At 36.3% G+C, this 20,216-nt stretch overlaps 1 protein-coding gene across 6 annotated transcripts in view; it reads left to right on the top strand.

Moving 5' to 3' along the window:
* The window catches only part of TXNDC16 (thioredoxin domain containing 16), a 124,036-nt gene extending 105,079 nt beyond the window's left edge, over nucleotides 1–18,957 (top strand). For 5 of the 6 annotated variants that reach the window (XM_046647794.1, XM_046647792.1, XM_046647793.1 and 2 more), the window contains 3 exons: nucleotides 9,387–9,547; nucleotides 12,494–12,684; nucleotides 17,223–18,957. In XM_046647794.1, coding sequence (XP_046503750.1) covers nucleotides 9,387–9,547; nucleotides 12,494–12,684; nucleotides 17,223–17,488 — 618 coding nt within the window. In that variant the 3' untranslated portion in view covers nucleotides 17,489–18,957. The remainder of the gene's footprint in view (nucleotides 1–9,386; nucleotides 9,548–12,493; nucleotides 12,685–17,222) is intronic. The other variant, XM_046647798.1, reaches the window with a different exon arrangement.
* The last annotated feature ends 1,259 nt before the right edge of the window (nucleotides 18,958–20,216 follow it).

Genomic DNA, 20,216 nt, shown 5'->3' with positions numbered 1-20,216 from the left:
GATTGTATATTTTAATACATGATTTTCCAGCTTTTGTTGGCACAGGGCAAGATGTTTGTGAGCTGAAGATTCATTGAGTAGCTCTGTTTTATTGTTCACTCATTATGCATATATACAGCTTCTCTAGTCCACTGCCAAATGTTTGTATGTCTTTGGATTACTTTTTATTTCTGAGACTAGTGTGGCTGATGGCCAGTTGAAGTACTTAAACTAGGCTGAAATAAAGCACATGGATTCTAGAGAGTCAAACTGCCTGGCTTCAAATCCTTGCTCGATTCCTCATTGGCTGCGTGTGAACTTCTCTGCACCTCTGTTCCCACATGTGTAAACTGCAGGTGATTGTGGCACCTGCTGCAGAGAGTATTCTCCAGTATTCTTATTATTTATCCAGTTTTAGAACAAAATATTGTCTTATGAAAGGCCTTTTCCAATGCTTACCTTGTATAATAGTGGATTCAGGGGCACAACAGATGTAACCTGCATTTCTTGATTTCAGTTGTTTTGAGTTTATGCTAAACATAGCTAGAATATTATAAATTTATGCTTTTCTACATTTCTAAAGTGACATAAGGAGCACTATGTGTTAGTTTATCTTCCACATATGAGTGAAATCATATGGTGTTTGTCTTTGTCTGGCTTATTTCACTTAATATAATACCCTCAAGGTCCATCCATGTTGTTGCAAATGGGATGATTCTGTCTTTTTTTATGGCTGAGTAGTATTCCATTGTATATATAAACCACGTCTTCTTTATCCATCCGTCAGTCACTGGGCACTTGGGTTGCTTCCATCTCTTGGCTATTGTGAATAAGGCTGCAGTGAACATAGGGGTGCATAAGTCCCTTTGTATTGTTGATTTCAAGTTCTTTGGATAAATAGCCAATAGTGGGATAGCTGTGTCATATGGTATTTCTATTTTTAACTTTTTGAGAAATCTCCATACTGTTTTCCACAGTGGCTGCACCAGTTTGCATTCCCACCTTCAGGGTATGAGGGTTCCCTTCTCTCCACACCCTCTCCAACATTTGTTGTTTTTTGTCTTGGTAATTATAGCCATTCTAACAGGTGTAAGGTGATATCTAAGTGTAGTTTTGATTTGCATTTTCCTGATGATTAGTGATATTGAACATCTTTTCATGTGTTTATTGACCATCTGTATATGTTCTTTGGAAAAATGTCTGTTCATATCTTCTGCCTGTTTTTTGATTGTGTTGTTCAGTTATGTGAATTCTTTATATATTATGGAGATGAACTCCTGTTGGATATATGATTTGCACTATTTTCTCCCATTTGGTGGATTGTCTTTTTGTTTTGTTCTTGGTTTCCTTTGTCTCACAGAAGCTCTTTAGTTTGTTGAAGTTCCTCTTGTTTATTTTTTCTTTTGTTTCCCTTGTCCAAGTAGACATGGTATTCAAGAAGATGCTGCTAAGACCGATGTCAAAGAGTGAATTGCCTATATTTTCTTCTAGAAGTTTTATGGTTTCAGATGTTACCCTCAAGTCTTTGATCCACTTTCAGTTGATTTTTGTGTATGGTGAAAGATAATGGTCTACTTTCATTCTTTTGCATGTTGCTGTCCAGTTGTCCCAACACCATTTTTTGAGGAGACGTTTTCTCCATTGTATATTCTTAGCTCCTTTGTTGAAGATTAGCTGTCCATAGATGTGTGGTTTTATTTCTGCGCTTGCAGTTCTCTTCCATTGATCTGTGTGTCTATTTTCGTATCAGTACCATGCTGCTTTGATTACTATAGCTTTGTAGTATATTTTGAATTCAGGGATTGTGGGTATCTCCAGCTTTATTCTTTTTTCTCAGGATTGCTTTAGCTATTTGGGGTCTTTTGTTGCCCCATATGAATTTTAGGATTCTTTGTTCTGTTTCTGTGAAGAATGTCATTGGGATTCTGATTGGGATTGCATTGAATCTGTAGATTGCTTTAGGTAGTATGGACATTTTAACTGTGTTTATTCTTCCAATCTGTGTGCATGATATATTTTTCAATTTTTTTATGTTATCATCAATTTTTTTCAATACTGTCTTATAGTTTTCATTGTATAGGTCTTTCACCTCCTTCGTTAAATTTATTCATAGATATTTTATTCTTTTTGTTGTGATTGTAAATGGGATTATATTCTTGAGTTCTCTTTCTGTTAGTTTATTAGAATATAGAAATGCAATTGATTTTTCTAAGTTGCTTCTGTATCCTGCAACTTTGCTGTAGTTGTTGATTATTTCTAATAGTTTTCTTATAGGTTATTTGGGGTTTTCTATGTATGAAATCATGTTGTTCACAAATAGGAAGAGTTTCACTTCTTCCTTGCCTTTGGATAGCTTTTGTTTCTTTTTCTTGCATAATTTCTCTGGCCAAAACCTCCAGTACTATGTTGAATAAGAATGGTGAGAGTGGGCATCCTTTTCTTGTTCCTGATCTCAGAGGGATGGCTTTCAGTTTTTCCCCATTGAGTATGATGTTGGCTGTGGGTTTGTTGTATATGGCCTTTATTATGTTGAGGTACTTTCCTTTTATACCCATTTTATTGAGAGTTTTTATCATGAATGGATTTGGGTCTTGACAAATGCTTTCTCTGCGTTTGTTGAGATGATTGTGTGGTTTTTATTCCTCCTTTTGTTATGTGGTGTATCACATTGATTGATTTGCGAATGTTGAACCATCTCTGTGTCCCTGGTGATAAATACCACTTGATCATGATGTATGATCTTTTTAATGTTTTACTGTATTCAGTTTGCCAATATTTTGTTGAGGATTTTTGCATCTATGTTCATCAGTGATTTTGGCCTATAATTTTCCTTCTTTGTGTTGTCCTTGTGTGGCTTTGGTATCAGGGTGATGTTGGCCTCATACAACGTGTTAGGAAGTGTTCTGTCTTCCTCAATTTCTAGGAATTGTTTGGGAGAATAGTTACTAAATCTTTGAATGTTTAGTTGACTTCTCCAGAGAAGCTATCTGATCCTGGACTTTTATTTTTTAGGAGGTTTTTGATTACTTTTTCAATCTCTTTACTTGGATTGATCTATTCAGATTCTTGATTTCTTCTTGATTCAGTTTTGGGAGGTAGTAGGAGTCTAAGAATTTATCCATTTCTTCTAGTTGTCCAATTTGTTGGACTATAGTTTTTCATAATATTCTCTTATAATCTTTTGTAATTCTGTGGTATTCATTATAATTTCTCCTCTTTCATTTCTAATTTTATTTGTTTGAGCCTTCTCTCTTTTTTTCATAGTGAGTTTGGGTAAGGATTCGTAAATTTTGTGTATCTTCTCAAATAACCAGCTCTTCATTTCATTGATCCTTTCTACTGTCTTTGTTTCAATTTCATTTATTTCTGCTCTTTTTAATTATTTTTCTCCTGCCAGGTTTGGGCTTTGTTTGTTCTTCTTTTTCTCATTCTGTTTGGTGTAGTTTAAGATTGCTTATTTGAAATTTTTCTTGTTTGTTAAGGTGGGCCTGTATTGCTATGATTTGCCTCTTAGGACTGCTTTTGCTGCATCCCATATGAGTTGGTATGGTGTGTTTTCATTTTCATCTGTCTCCAGATATTTTTTGGTTTCTCCTTTAATTTCTTCAGTGATTCATTTGTTAGTCAGTAGCATGTTGTTTAGTCTCCACATATTTGTCACTTTCACAGCTTTTTTCTTGTAGTTGAGTTTTAGTTTCATAGAATTATGGTCAGAAAAGGTGCTTGATATGATTTCAATCTTCTTATAAATTCATTGAGGTTTGCCTTATTTCCCAACATATGGTCTATACTTGAGAATGTTCTATGCACACTTGAGAAGAATGTGTGTTCTTCTGTTTTTGGTTAGAGTGTTCTATATATATATATGAAGTCCATCTGATCTAATTTTTCATTTAATTCAGTTATTTCTTGTTGACTTTCTGTCTAGATGATCTGTCCATTGATGTAAGTGGGGTGTTGAAGTCCCCTACTATTATTGCCTTTTGTTAATGTCTCCTTTTAGGTTTGTTAATAGTTGCTTTATATACTTTGGTGCTCCTGTGTTGGGTGCATAGATATTTATAGATGTTATATGTTCTTTGTGGAATGTCCCTTTTATCATTATATTCTGCCCCTCATTGTCTCTCTTTACCTGTTTTATCTTGAAGTCTACTTTGTCTAATATAAGTATGGCAATACCTACTGTCTCCTGTTTGCCATTAGCTTGGAATATCTTTTTTCGTCCCTTCACTCTGAGCCTGTGTTTGTCTTTGGAGCTGAGATGTGTTTCCTGGAAGCAGCATATTGTTGGGTCTTGTTTTTAAATCCATCCAGCCATTGTGTGACTTTTGATTGGAGAATTCAATCCATTAACATTTAGAGTGATTATTGATATATGAGGGCTAATACTACCATTTTATCACTTGTTTTCTGGTTCTTCTGCCTTTACTTTGTTTCTCATCCTATGTATTTTGGACTACCAATTCAGTTAGGTAGTTTTCTATGATGATTTTCTTAGTTATCTCCTCATTTATCCTTTGTGTCTCTGTTCTCATTATTTGTTTAGAGGTTGCCATTAGGTTTGTATAAAAATATCATAGGTGAGAGAGTCCATTCTGACGGCCACTTATTTCCTTAGACTAGGCTGATTCCATCTCTTTCCTCTTCCTTTTCTAAGTTATTATTCTCACATTTGTTCCATCTTGTATTATGAGTTTGTGGTTAAAATGATGAGATTATTTTTGGTGTATTACTTCCCTTTATCTTTAATTTTATAATTAAGTGTTTGCTAACCTGTTCTGATAGAGAGCTGCAGTTTTCTGATTTTGCCTGCCTATTTCTCTCCTTGCTCAGGGCTTTGTAGCCCCCCCCCCTTTTTTTTCTCAGGTATGAGGGCCTTCTTGAGCATTTCTTTTGAACGGGGAGGGTCTTGTGTTGATAAACTCCATTAACTTTTGTTTATCTTGGAAAGTTTTTATTTCTCCATCATATCTGAAGGATATTTTTTCTGGATAGAGTATACTTGGCTGAAAGTTTCTGTCTTTCAGAATTTTGAATATATCATTCCACTCTCTCCTAGCCTGTAAGATTTCTGCTGAGAAATCTGCTGAAACCCTGATAGGGCTTCCTTTGTAAGTTACTTTCTTCTCCCTTGCTGCCCTTGATATTTTTTCCTTGTCATTGACTTTTGCCAGCTTTACTACTATATGCCTTGTAGAAGGTCTTTTTACATTGATATAGTTAGGAGATCTACAGGATTCTTTCACTTGTATTTCCAGCCTCTTACCCAGGTTTGGGAAGTTCTCAACTATTATTTCTGTGAACAAACTTTCTGCTCCGTTCTTCTTCTCTTCTCCCTCTGGACTACCTGTAATCCTGTTGTTGCATTTGCTAATTGAGTTGGATATTTCCAAGAGAATTTCTTCATTTCATTTCCTTTTAGTCTTAGTTCTCTCTCCTCCATCTGAAGCATTTCTATATTTCTGTCCTTTAAATTGCTAATTCTGTCATCCATTGTATCAGCTCTATTGTTTAGGGATTCCCGGTTTTTCTTTATCTCGTCCATTGTGTTTTTCCTCTCAAATATTTCTGATTGGTTCTTCTTTATAGTTTTTTTTTTTTTTAAAGATTTTATTTTTTCCTTTTTCTCCCCAAAGCCCCCCGGTACATAGTTGTGTATTCTTCGTTGTGGGTTCTTCTAGTTGTGGCATGTGGGACGCTGCCTCAGCGTGGTCTGATGAGCAGTGCCATGTCCGCGCCCAGGATTCAAACTAATGAAACACTGGGCCGCCTGCAGCGGAGCGCGCAAACTTAACCACTCAGCCACGGGGCCAGCCCCTCTTTATAGTTTTGATCTCTTTTTGAAATAGTTCCTGATTTCACTGAACTGTCTATCTGTATTTTCTTGTAACTCATTGAGGTTTTTTATGATAGTTATTTTGAATTCTCTGTTATTTAGATTATAAATTTTTGTGCCTTCAGGATTGATTTCTGGTCTGGAGATTTAAGATACTTTTTCATACTGCTTGATGTTGTGGCTTTTTGCCTCTGCATAGTGATAGTATCTGGTCACAGCTTCCGCCTGCCACCACTGAGTGGGAGTCAGGGGCTGTATATTCTGATGCTGCTGTGATCTGTGGCTCACTTGCTCCAGCCACTGGCTGCTTTTCTCTCTGTGCGCACTCTGGCTGACTGGCTGAGCTGGAGCGCCGGGCAGGGGGTGGGGCGCTTTCTTTCATGTGCATGATCCCACTGGAGTTCTCAGTTGGCCCTCGCTGTCTTCTCTCCTGGGGTGCTAGCTTGATGAAGATGGCCCCTACAGGCTTAGTTACCTCCCCTACAAACTTAGTTACCTCTCCTTGGGGCTTTCCCTTGAACTGTGAGGGAACTTGGAGAATGATGGTGTTCTGGCAGAGGGCTGCCCCATCCCCCTCTCCTCTCAGAGCTGCATGCAGTCCCTGGGTTGCTGCTTTTCGGGAGAGAAGATTCCCGTTACATCCTTCCACTTCCTCTGGGGGGTCCAGCACGTCAACCTTCAGACATATGGCTGCGTGGGTCTCTTACATGTCTGTTGTGTTTTGTGAATGTCCTCTGTTGGTGTATGAATGTCCTTTTCATTGTATCTTAGAAGGGAGAGCTCACTCTGCCATGATGCTGACGTCACTCCAGGTAAACATTTTTATATGGTATCAAATTTTTCTTTTCTTTTGTGAGGAAGATTGGCCCTGAGCTAACATCTGTTGCCAGTCTTCATGTGTTTGCTTGAGGGAGACTGTTGCTGAGCTAACATCTGTGCCAATCTTCCTCCATTTTATATGGGATGCTGCCACAGCGTGGCTTGATGAGCAGTGCCAGGTCCACACCTGGGAGCTGAACCCATGAACCCTGGGCCACCAAAGCGGAGTGCACAAACTTAATCATTACGCCACGGCCAGCCTCTCAAATTTTTATTTTAATGAACCTCATGACAAATAGCCCAGGTAAATAATGTCCAAATCTGAAATATATGATAATTAACTACATAAGCAATGATATATCCAAGGTTGTCACACTTAGAACTATTAGTTAGGAAATATCTTTAGCACTTTTCACCGATACATTGAATTCCCTTTTTTATGCTTTTGTTATGGATAGGAATACCAGAACCCACACAATTATAGCCTCTTATATACTCAGATAGTAGAAGTCACCTTTCAATTATTATGTTTGAGGACCTTTTCTGTTTTTCCTTAGCCTCTCAGCAATCAAAACTGTTAACTATGCCATTCTGTCAAAAGTTCTCTCTTCCTCTAACGTTTGTAATTCTTTCCTCTCCAGATACTCCTTTAAGCCTCTGGCCACTATAATTACATCTTCAACCCTTTTTTCTCCTTTTGCTATGTCCTTTCTTTGGGAAATTTTATCCATACTCAGAACTTCTACCATCATTATACCAGCTGATGATGCCTAAATCTGTGTTTATGATCTCAACTTTCCTTCTAAAGTTACAGAACTCTTGGTCTTTCTTTCCTGACAGACACAGGAAAAAGCAATGCCTGTCACAGGTCTGTCTTTCTGCAAATTCATATTCCAGTTAGTCATCTAGAACAGACCTAGCCATGTCACTCCTTTGATACAAAACCTTCTCAGTGTTGCTGCGATGCCAAAGAACCTATCAAGTCATTTTCGCATCTGTTCTTACAGCCACATTTGTGTCTTGTGTGCCTAAGTCTGGCATACTTTGCTCTCATTGTTCCTAGATACTATGTTTGCTTTAACACCTCTCTGCCTGTCATCATGATGCTCCCTGTATCTGGAACCCCTACTCTAGCACACACACATCAAGATCTTATTCCTTATCCACGGCTCAGATCAAGTATCACTTCCTAAAATCATCTTTGAGCTTCCCTGCCTTTTTTCTTATCTTAATTTTGAACCAATAGTTTTCTTTATTGTCACACATTAATTTTTTTCTTGGATCACGGCAGTTGTATAACTTTCTCCTCCTCTAAAGTGTGAATTCCTTGAGGGCAGGGAAAGTATCTTATCTCTTTTGGATTCAGTACTCAGCATAACATCTTGAACTTCGTGGTTCTCAATAAATGTTTGAATTGAGGAGTGATGGCTCCATCTCACCTATGTTTTGATTCTGTTCCGAGTGAGGAAATCTGCTGGCTTGATAAGATCTGTCAATTTTAAGAAGGGGATATTACCTTGGTAGAAAATTAAAGAGGATAATTAACACAAGAAGACAACATAGGGGAATTTGGAGAAGAAGTGATCTAAGAATTAAGTCGTGAAAAAGGAGGGTGCAAGAAGAGGATTTTAAATGTGAAAGAGAAAAAATTTGAAGAAAAATGAGAATTGGCAGAGGAAAAGTGGCTTTGAGAACTAGATAGGGAAAAGTATATGCCAGAGTTTGGTGTTTGAGGATGAACCAGTCCTGTGTCCAGAGGTGGTTGGCACCATGAAGAAAATAAAATTGTTCCTTTGGATTTCTGGTGTGATATGAGGTCATGGGGAGCTGGAGAGCAGGATGCTGGGGGCTAGTTTCAACTCTTCCTCCTGGCTAGCTGTGTGACTGCAGCAGGTCAGCTTCTCTTTGTTGGTTTCCTCATCTGTCAGCTGGGGATCATTTATCTGATGTAGGGTGATTTGATCTACATCACAGGTATATCCATAAGATGAAATAATAGTTGTGAAACTAAAATGAAAAATGGTAGAAGGCTTTGATATTCTAAGTCATTGCTATTTTCAATCCTAAATATATTAATATTGTTTGTTTCTCTTTCCAATTTTTGTTAATAACAGCCTAGACAAATTGTCTTATACAAATATTAATAAAAAGAGTAAAAGGGTTAGGTTTCTTATTTCATATTAAATTCTTTCTTTGTTATTTTAAACTGAAAAGAAATAGACTTTAAAAAATTTATTTTAGATTTTTTTATTATTTTAATTATGGTAAAAATCCATAATACTGAAACAAAGTAAGGTTTTATTAATTTTTAAGTAATCATAGACATTAAAAGATTATATTTTTAAAACAGCTTATATTTTTTTCAAAAATTTTATGTTAGAGAAAACATATAACAAGAGTTTTGTTTGTCATATGGGTGTTAGCTAGTCTGGTCCAGATTTCAGCATAGGAAATTATTAGAAGTGTCTCATCCTTGTAAAACAGGGAGCTCCTTTGAGTTAATTTATTTTTGAATTCTATTAGTGGTTTTATTTTGAAAACAAGTAACTCATTATTAAGTTAAAGTAGACTTAAATAAAAGACTCAAGATCCATAGTTATTAGTGAGTATAGCAAAATCTCTGCTTAAGTGAAAATATGTTTAAATTACATTTTACAAACTAAAATTTCATGAGTGATTTGAACGTTATTTTCTATTTTATGCATTGTTATTCCTCATGGGCTTTTTTTTTTTGGCCTTTTTTTTTAAACAGCCAGAAATCACTGTGGAAAATCTTCCCACTTATTTAAGACTTCAGAAACCGTTGCTTATTTTATTCAGTGATGGCAGCATAATTCCTCAGTATAAAAAAGCAATATTGACGCTGGTAAAAGAGAAACACCTGGATTCACTCACCCCTTGCTGGTTAAATTTGTAAGTATATTTTTATTTTTTAATGTGCAAAAGGTAAAGAAAGTATAATTATTATTACATTTTCATTAGGAAATGAATCTCTCTAATTCTACCTTTGGAGTTAATATTATGGGACCAGTGTTTATGTTATCATGGTATTTTAGTAACTAAACTCCCTCAGTTGGTATGAGATTGACCTTGTTTTAGATTGAATTCTGTTCTACAATGCATTTTTTTTGCTATTTTTTTCCAGCTTTATTGAAGTATAATTGACAAATAAAGCTATAAGATATTTAAAGTGTACATTGTGATGATTTGATGTCTGTACTGTGAAAAGATCCCTTCATCTAGTTAATTAACATATCCATCACTTCATATATATATATGTATACATACATATACGTATGCAGATATATATAAATATGTATACACATACATAAATTTTTTGAGGAGGGTGAGAACATTTAAGTTCTACTCTCTTTGCAATACAGTGTTATTAAACTGTAGTCACCAGACTTAACATTAGATCCTCAGACCTTATTCATCTTATAGATGAAAGTTTGTACCCTTTTACCAACCTCTCCCTATTTCTCCCACCCCTCAGTCCCTGGCAACCACTTTTCTGCTCTCTGTGTCTATGAGTTTGACTTTTTTTTTAGATTCCACATATACGTGATAGCATGTAGTATTTTTCTCTCTCTGGCTTATTTCACTTAGCATAATGCCTTTAAGCTCCATCCATATTGTAGCAAATGGCAGGATTTTGTTCTTTCTCATGGCTGAGTAATTGTCCATATATATATTTACCACATCTTCATCTCTTCATCCATTGACAGACACTTAGGTTGTTTCCATGTCTTGGCTGTTGTAAATAATGCTGCAGTGAACGTAGGGGTACAGATATCTCTTCAGTATCCTGTTTTCATTTCTTTTAGATACATCCTCAGAAGTGGGATAGCTGCGTCATGTGGTAGTCTATGTTTTATTTTCTGAGGAACCTCCATACTGTTTTCCATAGGGTTGCACCAATTTGCATTCCCACTGACAGTGCACAAGGGTTCTCTTTTCTCCACATCCACATCAACACTTATCTCTTGTCTTTTTGATAATAGCCATCTAACAGGTGTGAGATGATATGGTGGTTTTGATTTGCATTTCCCTGATGATTAGTAATTTTGAGCATCTTTTCACGTACCTTTTGGCAATTTTTTTGTCTTCTTTGCAAAATGTCTATTTAGTTCCTCTGCCCTTTTTTTGTTTGGAGGAAGATTAGCCCTGAGCTAACATCTGCCACCAATCCTTTTTGCTGAGGAAGACTGGCCCTGAAGTAACATCTGTGCACATCTTCCTCTATTTTATATGTGCGACACCTGCCACAGCTTGGCTTGACAAGCGGTGCATAGGTCTGCACGTGGGATCTGAAGCAGTGAACCCCAGGCTGCTGAAGCGGAGTGCACGAACTCAACCACTACCCCACTGGGCCGACCCTACCCATTTTTTAATTGTTTTCTTTTTAAACTATTGAGTTATGTGAGTTTTTTAGTTATGTTGGATATTAACCCTTTATTAAATAACTTGCAAATATTTTCTCCTATTCTGTCCATTGCCTTTTCATTTTGTTGATGGTTTCCGTTGCTGTGCAGAAGCTTTTTAGTTTGATGTAGTCCCATTTGTTTATTTTTGCTTTTGTTGCTTTTGGTGTCATACAGTACCTTTTTAAAAGTAATGATTTTTCTGATTTTAAAAGTGATGTTCATTGAGGAAAACTTGACAAATACAGAAAAATAAACATTGTGATATTTTGATATTTTTATTCAGTTCTTTTTTCTATAATTCTGTAGTTTTAAAATGTTAAGTTTTCAGTGCATTCACCAAGAATATTTCCTGGTATGTTTAGATGTATGGCTTGTGTTACATTTAATATCTGTGAACACAGTTCACATATATACACAGTATCCATTGTTCAGATTCGCCAGATGAAAGACATTTTATTTTTAACTCATTTGAAAAAAGTACAAGAATGAACCAGTGTATGTTTTTGTTGTGAAGAGTTCACTAACAGTACAACCCACTGCTTGAGAAAAAGTTTTCCCAAGGTAATTATCTTTGTAGGCATCTTGGAGTAAAATAGTATTTTCCATAATGTGGAATGTGCTGTATTAGGAAAACTAGGTATGTTAAACATATAGTTTCCTTGGATGAACATAATTTTTTAAAATCTTTTTAATTTGAAATTAATCCTTTCTTTTTTTCCTGAGGAAAGACACAATTCTGTTCAGAAAAGAAGTGTTTATTATAAGTATCTTGTTATTTATAGTTTTTAACCATTTAATTTTTTTTTTTTTTTTTGAGGAAGATTACCCCAGAGCTATTAGTAGCCACTAACCCTCCTCTTTTTTTGCTGAGGAAAATTGGCCCTGAGCTAACATCTGTGCCCATCTTTGTCTCTCTTTTTTTTTTCTTATATGTGGGATGCCACAAACCACAGCATGGCTTGGTAAGCGCTGTGTAGCCCTGCACCTGGGATCCAAACCAGTGAACCCTCCTGGGCCGCTGAAGCAGAGCATGTGAACTTAACTGCTGTGCCACTGGGGTGGCCCTTGTAACCATTTAATTTTTGAGCTGACATGTGATCAGATACTTGGCTAAACTTTGGAAGGAACTAATTGATTCTATTAAGCTGAAATTCACAAGCCTTTGTACTATACCTGTTTTTCATTAAAACTCTCACTGGCTGCTTTTTTTCCTCCTAAGAGAAACACAGTGCCCCATGTTAAAAGAGGAAACTTTTTAATACTCTGATTACTGGTAACTTAGTTATAGACTTCTTGGTTTTTAGGACATCTCTTCATAAAATAAACTTATTGGTGTGATACTGTATTTAAAAGGTTAATGTTCTACAAACTGTTGTTTTCATTATTTTGTTATAGAAGAAATATTAACATGTTCAATTGCTCCCTTTCGTAGAAAGAATACCCCTGTGGGGAGAGGAATCTTGCAGGCGTATTTTGATACTCTGCCTCCCCTACCTCTTCTTGTTGTGGTGAATTTGCACTCAGGCGGCCAGGTGTTCGCATTTCCGTCAGACCAGGCCATAACTGAGCAGAACCTTTTATTGTGGCTTAAGAAATTGGAAGCAGGACTAGAAAGTCATATCAGTAAGTTTTCTGTTTTAACACACACTGTTCTGTATTTTGCTTCATAGATTTTAAAACTTGAAGTATAGCTAATGAAAGCTAGAATGAGTTGAATTGTAATGTTTATAAATAACCCCAATATTAATAAGCTGATAGCATTGTACATGGGACAGCTCCTATCTCATAGGTATTATTACCCACAGAAAATAGGTACACTGTATTGAATTTGGTAATAATAGCTCACATTTATTGAATGCTTCCTAGGTGTCTAGCACAATGCTGAGTGATTCATGTGCATTATCTCATGTAATTCTTACTAGAGTCATGTGAAATATTATTACCTGTAGAAGAGTTAAGTAACTAGTTCAAAGTTGTATAACTAACCAGTAAGTGAGGAAGCTTGGATTCTAACCTAGATCTCTTCAACTCCAGAGCCAGAATTTTGTACCACAAGAAAATAGATCTTGGCCCAGAATTTATGATGCTGGTTTATGACGTGCCATAGCCTCAACTTTTCTAAAACATATGTGAATTTATACTTGTGTTATAGATGTATATGCTAATTTATATACAGTTGTGCCAACAATAGGACTGTTGCTCTAATTTAAATAAATTAACATGTAATAATCCAGGTCGTTGGTATATCGAGGAAATAGTGTGAAATTTGATGTAATAAAAAGTCTCCTAAGGTACTATCCAAGGATTTTGTTATTGGATCCAGATGAACTATATTATAATATTTTGATACTATTCCATGGCAGAGTCCTGAATAAGGGTGTGTGTGTGTATATATGAATATGCATGTATACAAATACACACACACATGGTTGTGGTGGACAAACTCCAATTCAGTGTTATATTGTCTCAGAGCCAGCATGCATAGGACGAATCTACCATTATGTATATTTGTGTGTATTTAATCAGACACTTGACTTTATTTTGTGTCAATCATTGCAGCACACCTGTTCTTCCCAGGTGCTCTGCTTCATTTCTATTAAGTTAGGCAATTTTAACTAAATTATTGTGTTTAAGTAGGCTATAGGTAGTAATTTTATATTGAAACATAATGCATATGCCATAAAATTCACCCTTTTAAAGTGTACAATGCAGGGGTTTTTAGTATATTCACAAGGCTGTGCAACCATTACCACTATTGAATTCTAGAACATTTTCATCACCCCACAAAGAAACCCCATGCCCATTAGCAGTCACTCCCATTTTCCCCTCCCTCCATCCTCTGGCAACCACTAATTTACTTTCTGTCTTTATGGATTTGCTTAATCTGAATCTTTCATATAAATGGAATCATATCACATGTGGCCTTTTTGTCTGGCTTCTTTGTCTTAGCATAGGTTTCAAGGATCATTCAGTAGTTCATTCCTTTTTATGAATGAATAATATTCTATTGTGTGGATATACCACATTTTGTTGCTCCATCAGTTGATGGACATTTGAGTTGTCTCCACTTTTTGCTTATTATGAATAATGCTGCTCTGAACATTCCTGTACATAGTTTTGCATCTGTCAGATATACAGATGCCTTATGCTAGCACCACACTGTCTTGAATACTGCAACTTTGTAGTAGATTGTAAATTGGGAAATTTGATTCCTCCAACTTTGTTCTTCATTTCCAAGATTATTTTGGCTATTCTGGGTCCTTTTTTTTTTTTTTTTAAAGATTTTATTTTTTCCTTTTTCTCCCCAAAGCCCCCCGGTACATAGTTGTGTATTCTTCGTTGTGGGTTCTTCTAGTTGTGGCATGTGGGACGCTGCCTCAGCGTGGTCTGACGAGCAGTGCCATGTCCGCGCCCAGGATTCGAACCAACGAAACACTGGGCTGCCTGCAGCAGAGCGCGCGAACTTAACCACTCGGCCACGGGGCCAGCCCCGCCTATTCTGGGTCCTTTTAGGTGGTACTTTTAAGTCGTAATTTTCTGAGATAATTTGTTAGTTTTAATATTTTCCTAGGAAATGTGAAAAATTACTTAAATTGACTATTTGTTTAAGTCATAATCTGGAAGGAGCCCTTTCTGTGATTATCACTCGTCTCCGAGTGATAGCCACATGGTATAGGGGTCCTTTCAGTTGTAACTCTTGAACTCTTCTGATATTCTGTGTTCACTTCTCTGTCTGCATTGCTATTTTATAGAATTAAATGAGTGTTGTCATTATGCAGCTGCTGTGACACAGGCGCCCCATGGACTCTGACTAAGTCGGATAGGTTTATATCTAGTTAGGGCCAGAGTACCTCTCAAACTGAATTGCTTTAAGACAGGTGGTGATGTTCAAAGACACAGAAACCTGAACTTATGACCCCGCCTCCTTGATTGCTAACTGTGGCTCTAGGCAAGTCTTTCTTTGTTTCTTCCTCTACAACTATAAAATGAGATTAATGGTTCCTACTCTGACTACATAGTTATTTTAAAAATCAAATAAAATTATGTACACAAAGGCACTCTGTAAAGTGTAAAATCTCTGAAGTATTATCATTGTTCATGTAATGATCCTTTCCTCCAAGAAGCATCCTTAGGGGCTTTGATTCTTCAACTCAAACCATTACCAAGAGGAAAGAATCAGAATTCTTCTGAGTTTCCTGAGAGGCTGGTATATCTTCCACTGTAATTTTGTTAATGAATGCCTTTTCCAACTCTTTGAGGCAGTGCTTTTCTGTACTGGATCCCGTCTTCTGTGCTGGCTGGACCTGCTCTCACACTCTTTGGGAGATGGATCTGAGATGGGGGTGTGGCAGCAACTCTTGAAATAGCCTGAATGTGTAACACAGTGCCACAGGTGTCTGCCTCACCTTGCTTGCTACACATCTTAATTTCTATGAAATTGTGACCACTGGCTCTTCTTATTTGAGATTTGCGCTTAACTTTGGTCAACTTCCGTGACTTTTCTAGGCCTTGGTTTTCTCATCTATAAAATTGGGATAATAATTGTACTTATCTCAAGATTAAATGGATAATGCCTGGTGTATAGTAAAGGCTTAATAAATGTTAGCTATTATTATTATCATTACTAATTTGATAATAATGTATTTATTACCCATGCATGATGAGAGTACAGTTTTATTTGCAGTTGAAAACTTTCAGACCTTTGTAGAGTTCCCTCAGCAAATAATAAGCAGAATTGTGATGGCCAGTTTCAGGCATTTTGTCATCATCTCAGACCACTAGGCTGCAGTGTTTACTTTAAAAAATAAACATTGCTAAATATATGCTATGGTTTGAATTGGACTTTTATTAAAGATTCTTTTAATATCTTTAATAAAGATACTTTATCTGAATATTGCAAACTACAGTTATTCTAACCTCCTACCTATTTGTTATATTCAAGAGAAAATAATCTATTCGTTTGTCACTTTTGAATCTGCTAACCTGGCAACAGTAATTTGAAACATCAATTACAAGGGTAGCCTGAATTAATACCCTGTGGATGTTCCATGTACTAGGATTTCATATAACTGAGTCTGAGTGAAGAAATTACATATCAATAAGAGTATGGATGTACTACCTATGTATTTATGCAGATTTTTGCTTGAGCTTTAATTCACTCTAGGAAATTAGAATTTATATGAATTTCCTAAACTTTTAAAGATATTTATTTGATTTATGAGAGATGCTTAAGTTTGTATTTTATGAATATTTATTTTTTCACTTAACAGTGTAGAGATTCTTTTACTGGAATTTACTTTTAAAAGATTTACTTTGTACATTTACTTATATAGTTTATTTCTCAAAATAGTATTTTAAATGGGCAACTAAATTCAAAAATTATTTTGTAAAATCTGTCTACTAAATGGAGAAAAGTTAGCTAATTTGTCTCGTATATGTTATCAGCTTAAATCAGCTTTCCTCTTCAAGCAATCAGTGTTTTAAAATAACGTTAAGATTTACTACTGTGAAGCCCGTCTAAGAAGTCATCTAATCGCTGTCTGTTTATAGTACAGGCGATTCCATAGCAGTTTTTAATTATTCCTTGTCTACAATTATTTTTATAAAATGAGCTTCTTTTCATAAAGTATATGCAAAGGATGTTAAGCAAAAGCTTCAAAAACAAAAATGCTTTAAAGTGTAAGGAAATACTTGTCTAAATGATAAAATAAATTGTACATTCAAAAAAATTTTTTGGAGTTATTCATAGGAAATAGTTCTAGTTCTTCGGGATAAAGGCGGGCAGGGAGGGACGCCACAGGCTTCTTTCTGTCTGTGTGTGATCTCATTGCACATATGGCTATTTTTTAAAACCTCAAGAAGGGTTAACCAGCAGTGAGATTATCGACCTTTTGGGTTTTTTTCTCCTATTAATGCTAACCATTATTTAGAATATAATAGCCTGCAAATGTAATATAAAAAATGAAAATGACTAGTATGATAAATGTATCAAGTTCCTTGGACAATGACAATAAAAATAATCTAGTTTTGCTTAGATAAGTAAAACTGATATAGCCTTCACTCTTACAAATATGTTTTTCAAAACAAAACATTTTCTAGTATATTTGTGTGATGATTTTATATCTGTTCATCTTTAACCATTGATCATATCTTCCTTTCAGCAATTTTACCTGCTCAGGAATGGAAACCTCCTCTTCCTGCTTATGATTTTCTAAGTATGATGGAAGCTGCAGCATCTCGACATTCCACTAGGAAAGGTCCTGAGTATATGAAAGAAACTGGTGTGCAGGAGAGTGATGAAGAACAGCATGAAGATAAATCAGCAATTAGAAAAGAACTGACTGAAACATTGAGAATAAAGCATTGGAATAGAAGCAATTGGTTTAAAGAAGCAGAAAAATCATCTAGGCATGATAAAGAGTTATGATGCTCAAAGTGAGTTGATGTCATAGGGCTCTGGCGAGCTTTCCAGAGTTTTTTGGCTTTTTGATAGACTTAAGAATTTATTTCATTAAAAAATAATACTAAGTCATTTCGAGTTTCTAGAGCAGTGCCATCCACCAGAAATAGAATGTGAGCCATATATGTAATTTAGAATTTTCTAGTAGCCATGTTAAAAAAGTAAAAATGAGCAGGTGAAATCAATTTTAATAACATATTTCAGCCAGTAAGTATAACCAAAATAGTTCAGTTAACATAAAAATTATGGGATATTTTACATCCTTTTTTAATATCAAGTCTTCAAAATCCAGTGCATATTTATACTTCATATCTCACTTTGGAGTAACTACATGTGGCTAGTGACTACTCCAGTGGTTGGACAGCTCAGCTTTAGACAAAAACTGGTATATTAACTTATACAAAAAACTGGTAATTTAACTTAGTTCTAGTCATGATATATTTTGAACTAAAATATAGATGTAACTGGTTTAATCACAGCTGACTCACAGTGGAATCATACAGCTGGCAGTTGTATTTGCTTTGTTGTAGTCGTGATGTTTCTTAACCAGGGAGCAATTTTGCCCCCCAGGGAACTTTTGGCAAGGTCAAGAGACATTTTTGATTAGGGATGCTACTGGCGTCTAGTGTGTCGAAGCCAGGGATGCTGCTAAACACCCTACAGTGCATTGGACAGCCTCCCACAGCAGAGAATCGTCCTGCCCAAAGGTCCACAGTGCCGACACGCTATGGGCTTGAGGAACCCTGTGTTAAACTAACGTGTGGCAGAGTGGGCTCCCTGAATTTTCCAGTTCTGCTCAGTTATGTTTGAAAAAAACTTGAATATTAAAGATAAATATTAGGTAGTGTTATTGTGATTATTGTCTGGGCACAACCTTATCTGTTCTTACAAATTCTTTTTATAATATTTTCAAAAAGTAATGAGATAACCCTAAAAGAGTGATATGTATATATCACAATATATATTATGTATTATATAATAGAATGTATAATGATTCTCTGATGTATACTATATAATTCTCACATATGAATATATAAAAGAATTTAAAACCTACTCTTATTTCTACAAGTTATATTGCTAAATTTCAGATTGAACAGGAATTAAACATTTTGCGGTTCTCACATATTTCATTGTAACATAGATCATCTGCTACTCTCAACACCCCCTCCTTGATTTTTTTCCTGTAGCATGTAATTTCTGTTATTTGAGTTCATTCTCATTTGTTCTTATTTCTAACATGGGAGATAAGAGAGTAAACTTTAAAGACAGTTTGTAGTAGTAAAACATCATCAGCCTAACCATTAGAAAATGCTAATCAACTACAAGCACATAGAAACGTGAAATTGATTAGTCATTGTACCATAGCCAGCAATTTTGACTGTTATTAATACATGTTCTTTTAATAATTTTAAATAAAGTATCTGGATTTCAGGCTACCTTCGAGAGCTCCCTGTGGCTTCTGTCATGCCGTCTATTAGAGAACTTACCCTACGTCAGTGGGGTTTTTTTGGTTGTAAGCAACAGAAATTCAGCTTTGGTTAACTCAAGCAAAATGGGAATATTGGGTAATTGACAGAGTGAGAAGCAAAATTAAGCCATGCTTTGAAAAGATAGGAACAAAGGATGTTCTGGGGTCGATGTAGCAGGAACTAACAGCTCAGTGATGAACCCGTTCTGTTTTTCTATCTTTTGTGACTCAGGGAGTCCTGGGAGAGTTGATTAGGGGAAGAGTGTGCACTTTTAATGGGCAGCCTTAACCAGCCTGCTACAGTACAGAAGAGAGAAATCTCACAAAATAAATCTAGGTTCAACTTACCAGAAAAATGAGAGTGACGATGGAGAGGAAAAAGTGTGAATGTGGAGCGGGAGTCCTCAAGACACCACTTGCTTTTCTTCTCTCTGTCCTTTGCATCCTTTTCAGGTCTTTTTGCCACATCCTCCTGTCCATTTTGGAGAGCTTCAGAAGCCCTCTCTCTACCCCCAAGTGGTTGCAGTTTTCCTCGGTGTCCCCTGATCCTCTGTAAGACTTGGTGGCCAGTGCATATGTACATTCTGCATAACATCTCATCCCTCCTGGGTCCGATTCTTTCACCCTGTCCACCTCACCTATGCTGGAAGGCAAACCTCCACGCCTCCAGCGCTTGTGATGAAATATTCCTTGAGTTCATTACTCAAGCTTAGGCTTCTTTTAAAAACTAACTAACCATGTATAAGCTGAACAGTAAGAGCTTTCAGATCAGTAAGTGTCTATTTTTGGTAATAGAAAGTAAACGGGTATACTCTGGCAGCTGTGCTTCCACTAGAAACGGGGAACTGAGTTAAAAAATCTTTCCTAGAGCAACAACTTGGAGACAAGCTTTGCTGCCTGCAACTGTGCATATTCAACATAATCAATTGTTCACAGCTAACTAGTTCTTTCTGTCCCTCCTTGTCTGTGAGTGAGCTTCTTTCCCATGAAGCCAAGGTCCAGATGCCAAGATTCAGCCTCACAGGGCCAAACGCAGGCTAGAGCTGAAAACTAACCAGGAAAGTCAGGACAGTCAAGAGAAAAGAGTCTTCAAGGCCAAACACAGGCTGGTGGGACGGCACCAACCAAGTGGGCCATGTGCTCCCCGCAACCCCACTACCTAAAACCCCATCACATGCTCCACCTCCCATACCTAAAACCACAGCAAATGCTCTCTTTACCTAGAAC

This window comes from Equus quagga, chromosome 20 (genome assembly GCF_021613505.1).
Source record: "Equus quagga isolate Etosha38 chromosome 20, UCLA_HA_Equagga_1.0, whole genome shotgun sequence".
NCBI classification, from domain to species: Eukaryota; Metazoa; Chordata; class Mammalia; order Perissodactyla; family Equidae; genus Equus; species Equus quagga.
Note: the sequence above shows the minus strand (reverse complement) of the source record. Positions and strands in the feature narration are given on the sequence as shown.